The sequence below is a fragment of the Vitis vinifera genome, chromosome 10 (assembly GCF_030704535.1).
Source record: "Vitis vinifera cultivar Pinot Noir 40024 chromosome 10, ASM3070453v1".
NCBI lineage: Eukaryota > Viridiplantae > Streptophyta > Magnoliopsida > Vitales > Vitaceae > Vitis > Vitis vinifera.
In genome coordinates, this window is record NC_081814.1 from 27,350,185 (window position 1) to 27,369,130 (window position 18,946).

General features: G+C 35.0%; 1 protein-coding gene across 6 annotated transcripts in view; it reads right to left on the bottom strand.

Annotated features, from left to right (window-relative positions):
* The window catches only part of LOC100262947 (katanin p80 WD40 repeat-containing subunit B1 homolog KTN80.4), a 30,476-nt gene extending 17,711 nt beyond the window's left edge, over window positions 1-12,765 (bottom strand). For 3 of the 6 annotated variants that reach the window (XM_010657657.3, XM_010657655.3, XM_010657652.3), the window contains exons 1-11: window positions 11,975-12,765; window positions 11,632-11,762; window positions 11,286-11,403; window positions 10,953-11,179; window positions 10,068-10,170; window positions 7,832-7,902; window positions 7,625-7,699; window positions 7,379-7,522; window positions 7,018-7,252; window positions 6,325-6,840; window positions 19-78 (exon numbers count right to left, since the gene is read on the bottom strand). In XM_010657657.3, coding sequence (XP_010655959.1) covers window positions 19-78; window positions 6,325-6,840; window positions 7,018-7,252; window positions 7,379-7,522; window positions 7,625-7,699; window positions 7,832-7,902; window positions 10,068-10,170; window positions 10,953-11,179; window positions 11,286-11,403; window positions 11,632-11,762; window positions 11,975-12,002 — 1,708 coding nt within the window. In that variant the 5' untranslated portion in view covers window positions 12,003-12,765. The remainder of the gene's footprint in view (window positions 1-18; window positions 79-6,324; window positions 6,841-7,017; window positions 7,253-7,378; window positions 7,523-7,624; window positions 7,700-7,831; window positions 7,903-10,067; window positions 10,171-10,952; window positions 11,180-11,285; window positions 11,404-11,631; window positions 11,763-11,974) is intronic. The other 3 variants (XM_059739905.1, XM_010657654.3, XM_010657653.3) reach the window with 2 other exon arrangements.
* Window positions 12,766-18,946: the final 6,181 nt, after the last annotated feature.

Sequence of the window (18,946 nt, forward strand, 5' to 3'; positions counted from 1 at the left end):
GAATATTAAAGGATATACCTCCTTTTTGAACTTCAATAGAGCATGCATCTCTGTTTGCTCTATGCACCCGTGTCTCATCTGAAACAAAAATTGTGGAGCTTAAGAATCAAGGTGAATGACTCCAAGTCAAGCTACAGATACCCAAAACATTTATACAGAAACTCACTCATAATAGTAGGAAGACCATCAACCCTTCAATCATATTAAAGGCAAAAAGAATCAGGCAGTGAAGAAACTTAGCACAACAGAAACTAACAAATTCACCAGTTCATAGCAGTGATTAGACTCCACTTCAAAGCACCCAGAGGGTAAAAGGGGAAAAATGAGAAGATATAGCTCCAATCAAGCTGAATGGCAAAAAAGGATTCATGTAGCAGAACCTTTTTGGGCTAAGGCTTTCCTGCATCAAGATGAGTAGATAAACATGGTAAAAAATCTCTATAGCACCATAACTATCCGGAAACATTTCTCCTTTTCCTAGAGAAGCAGTTCAGTTCTTGTCATATTCATCTTATTTTGATCCATATTCCATCCAGTTAGCTTTCACATCAGTATACCAAAGTCTACTCTTCCTTTTGCAAGTGATTAATCTAAAAGAGGCCAAGGTAGCAAGCACTTGGTAAACTTTGAGAACAGGTGTATTCAAGGTGCTAGTGGATAAGTTGGTAATCACATTATCTGTCAATTCATCCCAGTTTTAATGAGTGTTGTAATAAGATTTCTTTTGTTGCATAAGACCTTAATGTTTTATTTTGCTGAGTTTTCAAGTGTCTGTCATGTAATCAATAGGTTATAATTTATCAGGTGGTTCAAACAAGCTAAGAAATATTTCATCATAAAAAGAAAGTGAATGGGAAAAGCAGTTTGGGAGATGAGAATAGAACATAGTTTGGTCGAGGAATTTCATAACAGGAGGTCAGTTTTTCAACAACTGACTGCTAAAACTCTTTTATGAGAACCAACTATCACCAAAAGCAAAAGAGATAACCCCAAGAAGGAAAGAAAATTCCTTAAAAAAATAAAAGAAAACCAAAACAGGACATGGGAAATAAGCATACAAATTCCAAGTACTCAATCTCATAAATAAGCATAGCAAAGCAGCTTTCTTTCAGCCCAAATCTGCAAAGTCAACCAAAAAATTCTCCTTAGCTGACTTGGACATCATGCAACATATGTCACCTTAAGCCAACCAGCAATCCAACAATAGATGATCAACAGTCTCTTCTGCTTTTGCCAGCATAAAACCGACTGAAAGAATCTTTCGTCTCCTCACAAGGTTGTCAGAAGTCAAGATACTTTCCCACAAAGCTGCCCATGCAAAAAGTGCAACCTTTATGGGCACTTTGCTATATACCATTCACCTTTCAATGAAAAGATGTTTCCCTACTTCTCCTAGAATCACATAGAAGGAATTGACCAATAACTTATCATCCCTAGATCCCATCTATTTCATGTCATTCCCTTCCTTCTCACTCTGTTAGATAGGTAAAGCTTTCAGCAACATCTCCCTTTATATTTTTTGCTTTCTCTCTCTACTTTCCTCCTCTTCGGCCCACTTTCTCTGTCATCCAAATCGTTCTCCAGCAAAATCTTTCTTGATTCATCTTCAATGGAGACTCAATCATCTGCAAGAAGAGTCACAAGGTTACAAACCTTGGCTGCTTCAAACAAATTTCCCATCTCAAAGAAATTTGAAGAATCTGATGAGGGTGTGAAATCAAGAAAAAGACGTGAGAAGCAACAAGAACGGTCTACGCTCATTGATGTAACGAATGATTCTCCCATTGTTGGACTTTCAATGGGAAGCTTGGAAACCCCAGTGTCATCCATCGCAAAGAAAAAGAGAAATCAAGCCAAGATGACCCCTCAGTCTGGGGAGGCATTGCTTAGGGGTCAGGTGAAGACCCTATTGCAGAAGGTCGAAAAAGGGCCGGGCTTTTGAGACTCTCATTGGAAGACTGCCCCTTTCTTCATGTTCAAGGTCTCATCAATTGCCCTATGCTTCTTGCCCCAACTCCAACAAACACACCCCAAGTCTTGAATCTTACAGTGGAGCAAAGTATCAACAATAGCAGCATGACTTTGGTGATGCCTTCTCCAATGGGCCAAGAACTAAAGATCTCCAAGGTGGCCAGTAATATTTTTGACAGGGAGAAGAAAAAGAATATTGAATTGGAAACAAGTCCAGTAACTCACCCTCTACTGTTGGATTTCTCTGAAAAATCAGAAATTGCAGAGTGCAAAGAGAAGACACCCCATGAGGACAATGATGCTTCAGTTTGGTCTATTCAGGTTAATGCAAATATCAAGGACGAAGATGAATAAGAGGCAGTCGAAGAAGAAGAAGAAGATTATCATGAAGAAATCAACTGAGGAAGAAAAATATGAAAATGATGGAGGAATTGTTGATGAACCGTGCGAAGGAATGAGCAAGATCAGCATGAATGAGAATAGAATACACAAGTTTAGAGGAAAGCACACCCAATTTGTGTACAACACTGATGACAATCTTGTTGAAGAAGAAAAAGAAGAAGAAGAGGGTTTGCCAGGGGTTTTGCACTTGAAGGGTTTGCCAACACCAAAAGGAAACCACCTGCATTTTTCCATGGAAGAATAAAGAAGAAAATAATTGTAGAAATGAATTTTCATGATGCGTCTTTCTTGACACTCTTCCTATCACCTTTTTAAGTTCTAATTTTTTTCCTTTCATTTTGGAATTTAGGGAGCATTCTTTTTTTTAATTGTGATAAGGAAGAAGGTGAAACAGAAAAAGCGGCAGCAAAAGCTTTTGAGATCACAAATTTAAGTGACTGTGTTGTTAAATGTTCTCTAAATAATAAAAGACTCCATCTGTTTGGTTGATTGATAAAAAAAATAAAAAATGAGAGAGAGAGAGAGAGCTTTCAGTCTAAAGCAGTTTGGTATGCACTTGGGGAGTGGTAAACCCATTGATCATTTAGTCCTTCACTGCCCTATTGCATTGGAGCATACATTGTTCAGACTTAATGGGATAGATTGGGTCTCCTCATAGGTGTGACAGCTATAACGGCGCCTCCTTTAGGGACTTTGGGGGACTCCCTAAAGGAAGAGTTCTTTAGTGTATGGCTAGTATGTACTCATTTGAGTAGAATCACGCTAGATTATAACATCTTTTGTAGTAGAAGATTTATTGAGTCAAAGCAATCAAAGTGGCATCCACCTCCAGTGGGTTTTGTCAAGTTAAATTTTTATGGGTGTTTTCTAGGTAACCCGGCAAAATTAAGAAATGGAGGTGTGATTAGAGATCACAGTTTTGAGGGCCTTTTCCAAACCTGCAAAAGAGTATTTGGCCATCAAGGCAAAGATCCTAGTGATGTCAGATGTCAAGGTAAGGCTTCTAGTCCTTCCAATCTTTAAATGAAGGGGGATTCAACAATTATTATTTCTCAAGTATCCAGAAAAGAGAAAATTGAGGAAGCGCAATTTGTAGCTTCAATTTTTTTTTAATAAAAAAATAAGATTAGTATTGAAAAGTACCAAAAAGGGGCACACCAAGTACACACTATGTATACAACGGCCGCCAAAAAACACCAAAAAAGGAAAGGAAAACAAAAAACTACTCCCTCCCCATAAAATCAACTATAGACATCAAGTTTTCCCTTATAAACAATTTGGTCCAAGTTAATAAGTTGCACATAAACTATTTATCAAAAAAAAAAAAAAAAAAACAAGTTGCATAGAAACAAGAATTTCAGCCTTTGAACAAACAACTCCACGTTCTCAAAAGATCTTCTATTTTTCTTTCCATATTGTCCAAAAAAAGCATAAAGGCGCTACTCTCCAAACTTTTTTCCGTTTTTTTCCAACGAAAAAGTTATGTCAATCTAACAAAGTCTCTCTAATAGTGGAATGCAACACCCAATAAACCCCAAAAAGTGAGAACAAGAGCTTCCACAACAACCTTGCCTTACCACAATGCAAAAGGATGTGATCAATAGACTCCTCAAGAGATTGACATAGGAAGCATCTATTGGCCAATGACCAACCCCTCCTTTATAGTTCATCTAGAGTCAAAGCTTTTCCCAAGTTGCCTTCCAAGCAAAAAAACTTACCTTAGGAGGAACCCACGCATTCCACACAACACCTACTGGGAACAACACTAAACTTCCCACCTCAAGGCTAGAGTAAAGAGATTTAACAGAGAAGGATCCACTACCCAACACACCTTGTCCTCACCTCCCTCAACTACCTCCTTATCTTACAGCCTAGCCAAAAAGCACTACACAATATCAATCTCCCAATCATTTAGAGGCTTAGAGAAGTCAGGAACCCAAATTCCCTCTCATTAGCATGCATCCACAAGTCCACCACCCAAGCCTCTTTGGAGCTAGCGAGGGCAAATAAGGAGGGAAAAGAAACACATAAAGGCTCATAACTACATCATTTATCTTTCCATGACTTAACCCTTCTCTCATTGCCCACCAAGGACATTCTATAATTAACTAACTCCCCCAAATTCCTTATTGCCTTCCATAGGCCAACGCCATAGCTACCTCTCACTTTCTTAGATCACCAACCCCCTTTCACTTCCCTATATTTACCACAAATAATTTGTCTCTAGAATACCTCCCTTTCTGTAGCAAAACGCCAATTCCACTTACATAGGAGGGCTTTGTCGAGCAGGTGAAGGTATCTAACTCCTACACCCCGAACCCCCTCCTCCTCCTCCTCTTTCTCTTGTCTAAACAAATGGTAGTCCACTCCACTAAATGAGGCTTACTCTCTAAGGTCTCACCTCCCCAAAGAAAATCCCTTTAAATGTTCTCCAACCTTAATCATACTATCTTCAGCATGGAATAGAGATATAAAGTAGAGGCAAGCTAGCTAATGTAGAGTCTTAATCAACATTAGCCTCCCCCCTTTGGAAATATATTGTTTTTTCCACATTACCAATTTCTTACAAAACCTTTCTTCCACCTATCCCAAGCCCCCAAAGAATTATGAGCGGCGTCTAGAGGAAGCCCCAAATAAGTGGTTGGTAGCACACCCAATTTGCAACCTACTTCAAAAGCCAACTCCTCCAAAACCTCCACTCTCCCAACCAGAATGAGCTCACTCTTGGTTAGGTTAATTTTCAAACCCGAAATAGTCTCAAACCACATAAGCAACCAACTTAAGTATGTCTTTTGGTCTGAAAAGGCGTCACAAAACACCAATGTATCATCAACAAACAACAGATGAGAAACTTCCAATCCCTCTCCATCTCTACCATTTACTTTGAAACCAATCAAAAAACCACCCTCCCTTTCCCTTCTAAGAAGGCAACCGAGTGCCTCCATGGCTAGCACAAGCAAAAACGGTGAAAGCAGATTGCTCTCTCTTAGACTCCTCATTTAGAAAATCATGTTGCAAATCCCTTAGCCAATCAAGGAGCCAATCAGATGGCGTCTTTTATAGGGGATTTCAACACACTCCCCCAACCCCCCAGGCAATCCCCCTGTTTTCTTCCCCTCTCTCTCCCTAACACACATAAAAAAGGTATTATCCTTCATTTCTGATCTGAAAATATGATCATCTTATGAACAAAGTAATGACCATCGAATAAACCCTTTCCTAAAACTAACAGAAACAATAAAACTTACAACATAATGTCTGATATGGTAGAATACATGCATCAGAAAGAGACAGATTATAAATAAAAGCACCAAAATAAAGATAATTTGTCCTCTTATCAAAAATAAAGATAAACTGTCACCTTAACAAAAATAAAAATAACCCATCATATTATCAAAAATAAAAAAGCCAATCATGAACTGAATTTGCAGCATCTTTTTCATCAAAATGCACAAGAAAGAAGCATTGATTTGGACAACAGAAAGATGCTACCAGGCATAAGTAACACAGATAAAATGAGATGACAAAAACATACCACTGGTTTCAGAAATCCTATTATGCTCAAAATGTATTGTGTAACAATATAAAATTCATACCTTAAACTATGAAGATGGTACTTAAAAGGGTTCTACAATTAAAAAGGATAAAACAATCACATATTGAGAAGAATACCCTTCATCTGTTAAAAACATAAAATATAACCTTTTTTGGATAAAAATACCCTCCATCCAATTTTTTATCCCCATCTCACATCCAAAGGGTAAAAATGTTAAATTAAGGTTCTATTTACAATTTTCAATAAGTGGAGGTTGTTTTTTCAAATGTGACTATTATCTTGTCCCTTTGGTAATTGGCACAAATATTTCTAAGATTCAATACAGCAAACAATGCAACAAACAAGCAGCCGAAAACACAAGGTGAAAAACTGTGTTTCTAAGAAGTGAGACATACAATTTTCGTGGTGGTAGTTAGGAGGTGGCTCCATCGTTGAATTCATTTCTTGCCTGCCAGATCCAATACACCTATCATCTTTCACATTTCTTTCAGCTGCAGAAATTCCTGGAGTTGAGCACTTAACTGCAGGAAAAATATTCCTATCTGCAACTGTGCTAAGATCAGTAGCTTTGGAACCTGCATTTTCAGATGGGACAGAAACAGTTGGTCTCTCTAATTCATCTCTTCTATTTGGAGACTTCCGGAAATCACTTGTTCTTGACTGCAAAGAGAATGGAATTGTTCTTCCAGAAACACCAACTTCCTTTCTGGATTCAGCTGCCTGATCCAATCTCACATTAGTTCTGGGGACAATTACAGGTATCACATCTGATTTATTAAAGGCTGAAACATTTGCTGTTGAATGGGCCTTTGCAGAAATCCTCTTTGGAGCTGTTGTTGAACTTGCCAAAGTTGTTTTTGGACCAGTGTTTAAATTGACCCTTTGAGGAGTACCAGGTACACTTCCTGTGGCTTCAGCCAGTATGTACAACCAAGAAAGAAACAGTGTCAAAATCTGAAGCTCAGGGAAAAGCTTTTTTCACCAAGTAAAACACACACACACATGAAACATATACAAGGAGTAAAAACTAATAGTGAACGACTAATAATTAAAAAAAAAAAAAGAACAACAAAAGAAATTTGTCATACATGCCAAACATTTTGTCTCCTTGTCAACAGGATCTGAATTTTGAGAGACAGACAGCCTTCCCAGAGATTTTGTTTCCTTCATAATCAGCTCTGTATTTTGTGAAATGGATAACCTGCCCAAACTAGCCTTTGTGGTGTTTTCTGTCAGTACTGACAAATTCCCACTTGAACTAGATTTAGATTCCGAATGACCATTTAATCGAGTCACATTACCAACTGCATATGGCTCTATGCGCTGTTCAAGAGGTTAAGTGTCACAAACCATACACCAGTTAGAAACTCAGACTATCTACCACCATCAGTGCAAGGGAAACAATCAAAGTCACATGTAATATAGAGATGGTGAGAAACTAAGTAATACCGAGAGATCCACAACCCAGACTCCAACACAACTTTGGTTGTATGAGCAGCCCAGGAGCTTTCCCTCATGAATGTTAAGATCTGATAATCTAGACCACCCCACATCCACAGCATCATGGCATCTTATTGGTTCCCATGAAAAAACCTATAAAGTATCGTTTGAAATTGAGTAAAAATTAGTGAACATGGAATGTCTTCATATAATCCAGAGTAGGGTCTTAATATAATAAAACACAAAAGGGCGTACTTTCAGACTTTCATGCAACCCACAGAGTAGAGTTTTCCCATCAGGATTGAAAGTCATACAACGCACTCCAGCGGTCTAGAATAGAAGAGAAGAAGTCAGGTGGTAATCATCCACATAAAAAGAAAATACAGATACTTTTTCAACGCTGAAACTTAGGCTTATCTTATTAAGAGCCAACAGTGACAAAGCCATAAAGCATAAATTTACCTCAGGTCCAGCTGAACCAATCAACTCAAAAGTTTCAAGGTCCCAGAATTTAACAGTTCTATCAGCTGAACCTGTGAAAGGACAAGACCAAAGTTAAAGTAAAATAAACCATATAAAACACAATTTTAGATGACAGAACAAAAGTGTGATAAGTCAGAGCATAAAACATAAAACAAGATCTATGCTGATTATGCCAAAACAGGAGGCTAGGAAGACTTTCCTCTCTCAATACTGCATTAAAGTATGCAATACACAATAGAACAATGAAGATAAGATGCATGGTAAAGAAACAATTTACTCATAAAAAACTAAGCTATTTTCATGCTATTAATTCTAAAAAGGGTTATAAAAGAAAAAGGGAACCAACAGGAGGGGCATGTACAGCATACCTAAAATCCCATTCTTAAACTGAATAAACAATTGTTGATAGAGTTAAGTTTAAGGAACAGGTTTGAGTTTCTAAAGCAGTTATAGGGCTTAGGAACTCTGAACAATGATATTTAATAATGACTAGATCACACTTGTATCTAGATTTTAGCTCAAGAGACATTCAATAATATACAGAATTCTAGGTTCAAACCTTGATGAAACTCATGGGTTAGTAGATTAGATTAGGGTTTTCAATCCTTTTTCTTCTTGCTTTCTTGTGTATAGCTTAAATTTCATGAACTGATATCTAAACCATAGGTATGAGCTCTTTGTGAATTCAGACATTAAATTGGTACAGAAGCAAGATAAAAGATAAGAAATTAAACAATAGAAATTCTTGTGACAAGTGAAAGAACCATAGAGATGAATGCTAAGGCAGAAAACTCTAAGAGTCGAGTACAATGATCAGTGTTGAAGATTGCAAATTACAATCCTCTCTTAATTAAATTTTGAATCCATCTCATGAAACCCAAAACTCCAACCCCAGAAAAGAAAAGAAAGTGTAACCTAGCAGTGAAAAGATCCTCTGAAGTCCAACAAGGCTCAAGCTCCCCCCAATCAAGGAACCAGATTCATGATTACTTTCTAAGGTAATCCACCCTAATTGCATCCGATGGTGAGAAACACTGTAATCATATCTCCACAAACTAAAAGCTCCCTGTTATTTTTGTCTAGGGAATCTATAAAGATGACATAAAGATTTTTTTTTAATCAGAAAAAAAACTACTCACTGAGATCAATTTTAAGTACAAGGGGTGGATTCTTTCAAAATACAAAGGATGACCAAAAAGAGGAAAAACCTAACAACAATAAATTTTTAAGTACAAGCTAAGAATGAGAAATCGTTCCAAAATACAAAGGATGATCAAAAAGAGGAAAACCTAACAAAAGTAGCAAGATAGCTATACTGATCAAGTATGAAACAAGAACATGTACAAAATATGCAACAATGAACAGCTAAAAGGGGTAAAAAAAAATCCCCTACAGAAGAAACCATCTCCTTGGCTCCATGTTTAGCTAATGATCTGCAACTATATTAGCTAAACAAGTGGACCAAGAGAGGGAACAACCAAAGCTGCTAGCTAGATCTAGGATGTGTGCTAACAGGAAAGCCCAAAGGCCGTTCCTGTCCCTGTTAGGGGAGATGCCAACTTGTCAATTTGTGCAATTCAATCAGGTTGAAGGAGTCTGACCCTTCCAAGGCCTGCAATCACTAAAACTTTGCTGAAGTGAATGTAGCAACATACTAGAAATTTAAATATTTTGATATCTCTACAAACATATCATTCTTTGATCTTCAAAGCTAGCAAAACATTTTGAGAAACCAGATTCAAAAAGGGAGGGATTTGAACTTGTCGTCATCATATGGTAATTATTTTTTTTTTTTTTTGATAAGTAAACAAGATATTCATTAGAAAAGGCTAAACGCCATAAAGCATACAGGGAGTATACAAAACGGCTAAAGCCTCAAAAAAAAAGGAAAAGGACCAAAAAGAAACTACCTCCCCTTAAGTGGAAGCAATCCACTCCAAAAAGCCTATGAGGGAGAAAGACTCCTCACCTAAATACACTTTGTCGTCATCATATGGTAATTATAACTTTCCCAATGTCTAGATGCCCATTTTCTTTGGGAAACAGAAAAACATATCATGCATTAACTATAATTATGCCAAAGATATATAAGGGACATAGAGATGGATCACCAACATGCCATAGTGAGAGATTGCATGCAATAAACAAAATGAAATTTGCATTTAATCATAGAAATGGGAGAACACGGAATGCAGTATACAATAAGATTTCTGACCTGTTGCCAGCAGAAATTCATGAGGATGAAAATCTATGCACTGAAGCTGGCCCTCATGACTTTTGAAATCGTGCAACAACTTTCCAGCAGTCAGATCCCACAGCTGTTGAAGTAGTCATTTTATTGGCAAGATGATTAAAAAAACAAAAAAACACTTACAAGGTTAACCACAAACATGTAAGTGGGAAGCTGCATATTTTTCAGCTATAAAAAGAAAGTTAACATGGTGCAAATCTATGAACTAAGGCAGTTGTTGTGATACTTGAAATAATTAAACAGCTTTCCAGTAGTCCAACCCTACACCTGATGACATATGTGTACATGTATTAATTGTGTTCTGAATATGCTTCTGTAGCTATGGTTGCAAAACATGAATACAGATACTTGAAATGATTAAACAGCTTTCCAGTAGTCAGACCCTACACCTGGCAATGCACGTGTACATGTATTAATTGTGTTTGAGTATGCATCTGTAGCCATGGTTGAAAAACATGAATATACAAACAGTTTAACTTGATGAAATCATATCAAAAAGAACTGCAACAAAGAGTTAAATATCAGCACAAGCCATCCTTTAGTTCTACCACAAACTTCCACCAAATTCCACAGTTCAAGTCACAAGGTTGGTTGCATGGCTATGCATATGCACATAATATATCCATGTCAATTTATCCAAATTGACAAAGGCCAAGTGTAGAGCTCTGAGCTCCGATTACATAGGTTCCCAAAGTTTTCAGCCTAATCTCATTTTTTTTTTCTTGGTGAAAGATCAGAACTTATCTTCATTTTTATCTGAACACTACAGGAAATTTGAATGCATACATATAGATTATAAAGTAATAGGTGGCATGTAAAACATGAACTCGGATGAAAAGCAATTCTAACCTTCACAGTGTTGTCCTCTCCACCAGACACAACCCAGCGGCCATCTGGTGTAAATCTGATTGCATTGACCCCTCGTGTATGGCCCTTATAAGTGTGGATACACCCCTTCTTTCGGATATCCCAAATCTTAAGATTTGTGTCCAGAGAGCCAGATGCAAAGAACTCCCCAAATGGATGGAAGTCCACAGATATGCAATTTGATCTGTGGCCAGTAAGCGTGCGAACAACTATACAAAAAACCACATTACAACAGAAAATCTCTAGATATCAGTTTAACAACATATCAAAAGAACAGAATTCATATATTAAACACCCAAAGTCTAATGTGCATACTCTTTGCCTCCTCCAAATCCCATAGCTTGATTGTGCCGCTTGCCGCTCCTGCAGCCACCAACAGCTCTGAAGAGTCAAAACTTACCGAATCAATTCCACTCGTGTGCCCAGACAAACTCTGCATAGAGACCAGATCAAATGAGACACAATCCACAGTCAAAGATTGTTAGTTCATTAGTCTTCTAAAATTACATGTCATGCTTCATGAGTTGTTCACCTAAAAAGGCATTTGTAACACACCGGTGCTATCCACCAAATATTGAAATTCCCAGCCGATGCGAAACGATGGATTACGAAAAAGGGGGAAATCAGAATAGAAGAGAAAGAGAGAGTAAGAAGTAGTTACCAGTATGGCATTGGGCTTGCCGATGGCCCAAAGATTCACCTTGTGATCTTCTCCACCGGTGACAAGAACCCTGGATGACTTCCTCCCAATCTTGAGACAGTTTACACTGGAAGAGTGTGCTACAAATTCCTCTGTTCAAAAACCGTGGTCAAGGAATTTTCTCGAGAAGTAAAAATTCAAAATTCAAAATAACAAATGCTGTGAAGCAAGGGTAGAGAAGGGATCTGCAGAAGCGAATGCTTCAAAAAATAAAAATAAAAAAATAAACCCAGATCAAGCAACGGCATTGCAATGTGGAAATCAAAACCCTAGAAATTGAACCCAAAACGATAGAGAAGGATACGTAGCTTGTAAGCACGTTTGGTCGTCATGTAGAGCGAGATGAGAAGAAAAACAGTTGCAGGAGGAAACGAAAGCAAAAACCTAACAGCATTCTCTCAGCACCTTCACTCTATCTTACTCCATCTGGAACACTCCAGATCTCAAAAACCCACGCCACATCCGACATCTCCTCCCCTGGCAACCGCATTATCAGCTTACCATTGCATATATTCAATAGATCAGAAAGGAAAGATTCTGAGAAAAGGAATTTCAAAGTCATCACCACTGACACCTTTCCGACATTTTTCACTTGGGTAGCTGCCGCTGCAGCTGCTGCCAACAAGTCTTTCGGGAGGGCTTTTCTTCGGCTCTTCTTCTTTCTTCTCACTCCTTGGGCGTTCCAAAAATACCCAAAGGATTTTTTTCTATTTTTATGGGTGTTGGGCACTGAAAGGAGGGATTTCCCGAATGTGTAGGGGAGAAATCAAAGGGGGCAGGGGGGTGGGAGGGAAGAGAAGGGGCGCTTTCAGGATCTCACCCCCATCACCGATGCCAACACCATTATAATTCTTGCGTTCATTTTTAATCTTATCTTAAATATAAAGGAAAGAGAAAAGATAGATATAAGCCCAACGTGAAAATTACCCCCCTCTTTCTTTTGTTTTTCTTAGAATTAGAACAAGTGCTCTCTCTCTCTACCGTCCTCCCTCCCTCCCTCGCCAAATCAAAATCAAAACTGTACCTACGCTACCCCACCACTTCCTCTTACTCATGAATCTCCCTACCTTTTCTAATTTCCTTTATTCTCTCCATTTCCTGGTCTCCCCCCTCCATTAACTTAATATTTCATTTTCTATTGCCACTATTTTTAGTTAATTAAAAGATGAAGATAACATTTATGTTTTACAATTTTTTTAAAAAAATAGTTTATAGTTTTTTAACTTAAGAAACATATTTGCAAATTTTTTTCATTCAATCAATTTTTAAAATTTTATTCTAAAAATCTGTCATTTTTAATAACAAAATTGAGGTTAAGATGTTTTTTATTGAACATTCTTTGGGAACCATTGAAAACATCAAAATAAATAAAATTAAATTTTTTTGCATTATCTATAAATTTGTGATATTTATACAAAGGTTTTTAAAAACTATTTTTGAAAGCCTTAATAAATGGAATCTTATACCCTATTTTGTAACTGTTTTTAAAAACAATTCTGAAAGATAATTTTTAAAAAATGTTTTTTAATATTTTATATAATAAAAATATGTTTAAAAAATTGAAACGTTTTAATATTTTTAAATATATTTTAAAAATAATTTTTATATCTGATTTTTTTTAATCTTTCTATATATTTATATAATTATTTTATAAAACAACATTTTAAAAAATAGGTGAAAATAATTAAATGATTTTATTTTAAAACACTTTATTTTTTATTTATAAAAATAATTTTTGATTGTAAAACATTTTTTTTCCTAAAAAACATAAAAATTTTATTAAATATAGTTGTCAAACAAGCCTTTAGGCTTTTATTTAAAAAGTGTTCTATGATGTTTTGAAAAACAAAAATCTATTTAGTAATTTAAAATATTTTAAACATATTATTTATAAATGTAAAATGACTTTTATATGTTGTGTTTTATTTTTAATTATTCTTATTTTTAAAACAATTATCATAAAATAATTAAAAAGTATTTTTAAAAACATCTTATTTCTTATTTTTAGGAATAGAAAATTATTTTGTATTTTTCATTTGTCAAACTGTCTTTTTTTTTTTTTTTGCCTAAAAATTAAAAATCGTTTTCAAAAATAGTGATTGAAGGGAACTTAAATTCCAAGTTTTGTGCATTGCCTCCCAAATACTGATTCCACCAAACTCAATTTGGTCGTTCATCTTGTTTATCTCCCTCTGCTGTTGCAATGCCAGTAGCCTAATTGTTACTAAAACTTTTGGAATCTCTTCAATCGTAGCTTCTAGAAAGTTTTGTTTCATTTCCTTGGGTAAAAATTGCTGGATGTCCGTCTGCCACCGCCTCTAATACCCAACATTTTGCACATTTTTCTTTCTCTCGTGGTTAAAATTTATTTATCTACAACAATCATTATTTTAAGGTCTCGATTACCATCTTGGCAGCACTCTCATATATGTTCTTTTAACCTCTCAATTCTCAACCAATAGTCTTGTCGTATTACTCTTCTTTTGCTTTGTGTCAATGTAATGTTTCAATGTCGTGTGCGGTGACTTAACTTGTAGGACATGTGTCGGCTACCTGGTACAAATAAGATATGATGAGAAAATATTTTCGGATTAAGGTCTCTTTTAGATCATTTTACCCCACCGTCATTGTCCTACCATTTCCATATTAAATGTGAGATATGAAGATTCAACTCTCATATTAAATAAGAGTGATTTTCATCAAGTCCCTTATTATGAGCCCTTAGGGCCTTGTAAACACAATAGTTAGATCTCTAATGATCCCTCTATCTCAATCCATTGAACTTCACTTTCAATGAATTGTGTTTCAACAGGGTCGTTAGCATAACTAAAATTTAGATTATCCACACTAAAACCAATCTTCAAGCCCCCAAATATGGAATCCAACATCTTAAAAATTACTAATCATAAATTCTAATACATAAATAAATTAAGTTAAAAGTACTTTTTAAGATTTAAAAATACAATTCACATGAATTGACAATCATCTCTTAAATGAAAATGCTAAAGTCAACATAATCACTTCAATGTCTCACTAAACATATTACTTTGAGTTTAAATTTTTCATAACAAAATTTTTAATTTAAAAAATAAAGAGCCTGATTGAGATAATACCTAATCAATTATATTCTTTAATTAGCATCTAACCAAGTTTAGAAAGCTATAAACACTCTTCATATAATGAGTCATTAAATTCATTGATCAAACATCTAAACCAATTTTAGTAGATAAAAACATATTCCATATAATATGCAATTGATTATACTTATTAATCAAGCATCTAACTTAATTTGTATTAATTAAATACTTTTTATTAGACTTAAACATAATCAAACATCCTTACAAGAACTAGGTCAATTAATATGCAAGTAATATAATATTACAAAAAAAAAAGGACATAGAGATAAAAAGCCTAGTGGAGATGATAACTCTAAGTGATTTGCCTGAATTGATCTATGTTTTTCCTAAATACTACATCTTAACACGTGATAACTCTAACTAATAAAAAACAATGATCGAGTCATCTCAGATTCATAGTATTTCAGATATTGTTCTCTAAAGTTGGCTTATGAAATTGATCAATATTAGCCTAGGGTGATCACTTTATTTAAATCCTAAGGTAAAATGATGAGTGGATTGGTTGTGATATTTGAAGTTAATTAAAGAAAAATAAGCAACAATTGATTGTTGACTTCAATTGTTTAAGTCAAGGGGATTCACAATCTAGTTTTAGGGATAAAACTCAAAGCAGATAAGGGTTTTCTATTTATAGTGATCTTAAGGTTTTTAGGGTCGACGGTCAATCACAATCAATTTGAATTCTATAACTCAAGATTTGCATTCAAAACTTGATTTTGTTCTTATGATTTCTATTTACCATCAATTTAATGATATGATGCAACAGATAGAGATTCATTTATAAATTTATTTATTTATGTTTCTTAGTTTCCTTTTATTTTCTCATTTGCATTAATTGATTATTTGAGTATACACACCCACATAACTTGCATTGTACATGACTTGGGTGTATTAAGAGTTGTACATAAGATAAAAAGTTATAAGTTCCTTACAAAGTGATGAATAGTTCACAATCGATTCATGGAATTGGGCAATCCATTTTGAGACTATAATGCATTGCCTCTTAATTGGAGAAATAACTTGTATTGGTCATCAAGATGATTTTTGCATGATGAGTGTACTAGTGTATGTGATGCACATTGAATAAAACTTATGGTGAATCATGACGTAAGGTTATCAACTATCAATTATCATGATTCACCAAGCTACTATATTGTATGGACTCTTAACATTGAGAGGATATTGAGTATATGTTAAAGTCAACATGAGACTTTGACCTATGGATGAGACCCTGAAATGGTTACATATCCTTATTTATTGGGTCACTGTTGATAAAGGCTAGTAATAATAAGTATTCTCAATAGATACACTATGATATTTCATAAATTAAGACAATGTATTCCATTAGGTAATCCAAAGGACATGTGATCTAGAAAACTATGGTTATAACATTTTTCTTAGTGAAAATTTGACACATGCTCCTTGGAATTAGAGTATGTCAATTGATCACATAATAAGTGGGATCTATAACTTAATGATTGAAGAGGTAATCTTGATAGGTGATAATACTACCTTGTTAGATTATAGATACTAGTTCATAGGAAGTTTGCATGCAATGGATACTAGGTCATGGACTCAAACTTTATCTCGTTATTATTAACATAAGGTATCGGAGTACATTTGATTTTTTTTTTTTTTATTTGTGAAATATTGAATCAACTTTAAAATTGAATTATGAGGGAACTGATACTCATATGGGTCCCAATGGTCCCCACTCTAAATTCATATACTGTGACGACATGTTTATGAGGGTTAGATTGGCTTTAGATTGACTTTTGGTAATTAAACAAGGTTGCACAAGGGATAGTGAACAAAGTCTCTGAATTAGGCTAATTGATTTTCTAGATGACCTTGCTGGGCTCAAGTAACTTAGGCTAATGTATGGTTAAATTAATCAATTAATACCTATTTTGGACTAAATTAAATGACTCAAGCCTTGGTGGGCTCAAGTAACTTAAGCCTAGTAGGCGAACCCTATAAATACCCTTTAAAGGTTAGGGTTTTCAAGGCTTTTGATGGTCGTCTTCTACTTCCAAAGAGATAGAGAGAGAGCTAAGGCATTCACCATTTTAAAGCCCACACTTTGGAGCAATGTTTCCAAAGTTGGACCAATCATTGAATTAAAAAAGTTACCGGTTCATGGTTCACTAGTTGAACCAACGATCGAATTGATGACATCATAAATATATATTTTATATATTATTAAAATAAAAAAATTAATTCCTAATCTTTTCAATGATTTCATTAATTTAAATTCAAATCACAAATTTTAAAAATCAATGTAAAATTCAAATAAAGTAAACAAAAATATAAAATTTAAACAAAATGTAGAAATGATTCAATGAATAAAGAATATTCATATTCAATATGCAATAAAATATTAAATATTAAAAATAAAAATTTAAAATACAACATTCCCAGTTTGCAACTCACTATTGAAGACTCAGAGGATTGTCGATTACGTAGTTGTCGAGCTATCAACATCGGTAGTATTACAGTTGGAGCAGCAAGGGGGTAGTAGTAGTAGGAGGTTAAGGCTCTATTGGGGGGGAAAGGGACAAAGGATAAGTTTTATACTCACCTAGAATGACATCATTTAGATGGAAAAAAAAAAACTTTTGAATTGATCAATTTAGGGTGAATTGTTTGGCTTAGGAAGAATCGACTAATTCGGCTGATTTACTCATCTGATCGCCGATTTCGGCGGTTCGAGGCTAGTCCAAAGCTTGGATGGCTCAAAGTGCCAAATTGAACCGAAACGATGATTGGTTGACAGTTGGACCTATTAGTCTAGTCAGGTTAAAGATTTTGGGTGTACAAGACTTCCAGACTCTTTAGGCTTCATTTTCACCTTGTGGAATCAATCTGGGAATGTTTAAATTAGAAGTTAAGTTTTCTAATAATTTTAATCTAGATCCTAGAATAAGAAAAATGTTATTTTTCACTTTTGTTGCATAGAACTTAGAGGGTTAAGGTAGATTATATGTACCTATTCAATTCAGGGTTTGGGAATGAAGAAATCCATGGTTCCTTATAGTATTTGCATAACCCTAACATGTGGCACACTCTCATTGACCACTTTTACCAAAATTATATTATAATTGGACTAAAAACTTGAGAAATTATAAAATCTAAATAATCTAAGGCAATTTGAATTAAACAAATACTTAGGAAGCCTATTTCAAATTGGTTGAACTTGGATTGTACACATAAGGCCTTGAATTCAAAATTTTAAGGTGAATTTTGTTGAGTGATCTTATATCCGTTAGGGCTTTGTGGTACATGCATCTAAGATCTTAAGCATAAAAGAAACAATTAAAAATTAAAAGTTTGGTCTCATAGGGTATGTTAGAAACCATATCAAGGGTTTGAATGATCCTAAACCCAAATCTTTTTCATAAATCTTGTGACTTATTTGGAATTTTTCTTTTTAGAAGACTATAACATTTGTGATTGATAAATGAACATACCTAACTTAAAAGAAACTGATTTAGAATACTAGCTTATTTGCTTGATCTTAGAAGATTTTTTGTGTAGATTGAAGTTGATTTGACTTTGAAGTTTTCAATTTTCCAAGGATCATTTCTATTTGAGTTTTGACATACATTGTGCACTTTAGACTCGGATATTAAATGAAAATCTAATCTAACCTTGAGACTTTGATTCAATTGTCTTGGTAACATGGATTACTTTCGAAATTGAGTTAAGGCACCTTAAAAAGAGGCCAATGTGCCTAATTTGAAAAAAAAAATGAAAAAAAAAGTTGATGAATAAAAAGGTTGAGTTATGTTCACCTTGAAACCCAAGAAAGGTCCAAGGGGTATATGACCCAAAGATCTTTGAAGCTCGGTGCCTTAAGCTATTTTAGTTGGAAGTCACCGACCTCAATGCTCTTTACATAGGTGGATAAGTGAAGTATGAGCTCAATTGTAGGTGCTAAGGTATTGAATCTTATTTTAAGTAGTTCGAGGTGAAGATAGAGGAGTTAGTGGTTGGTGAAATAGTATTATAAGCTTGGTGCCCTATGTTTTCTGGTTATTTGTCATCGATGAATCCCCACTACATGAACCATATACTTAGAAATACCTTTAACATTGCACTCATACAATAAGTCATTTGAAAAAAAACATAAATAAATA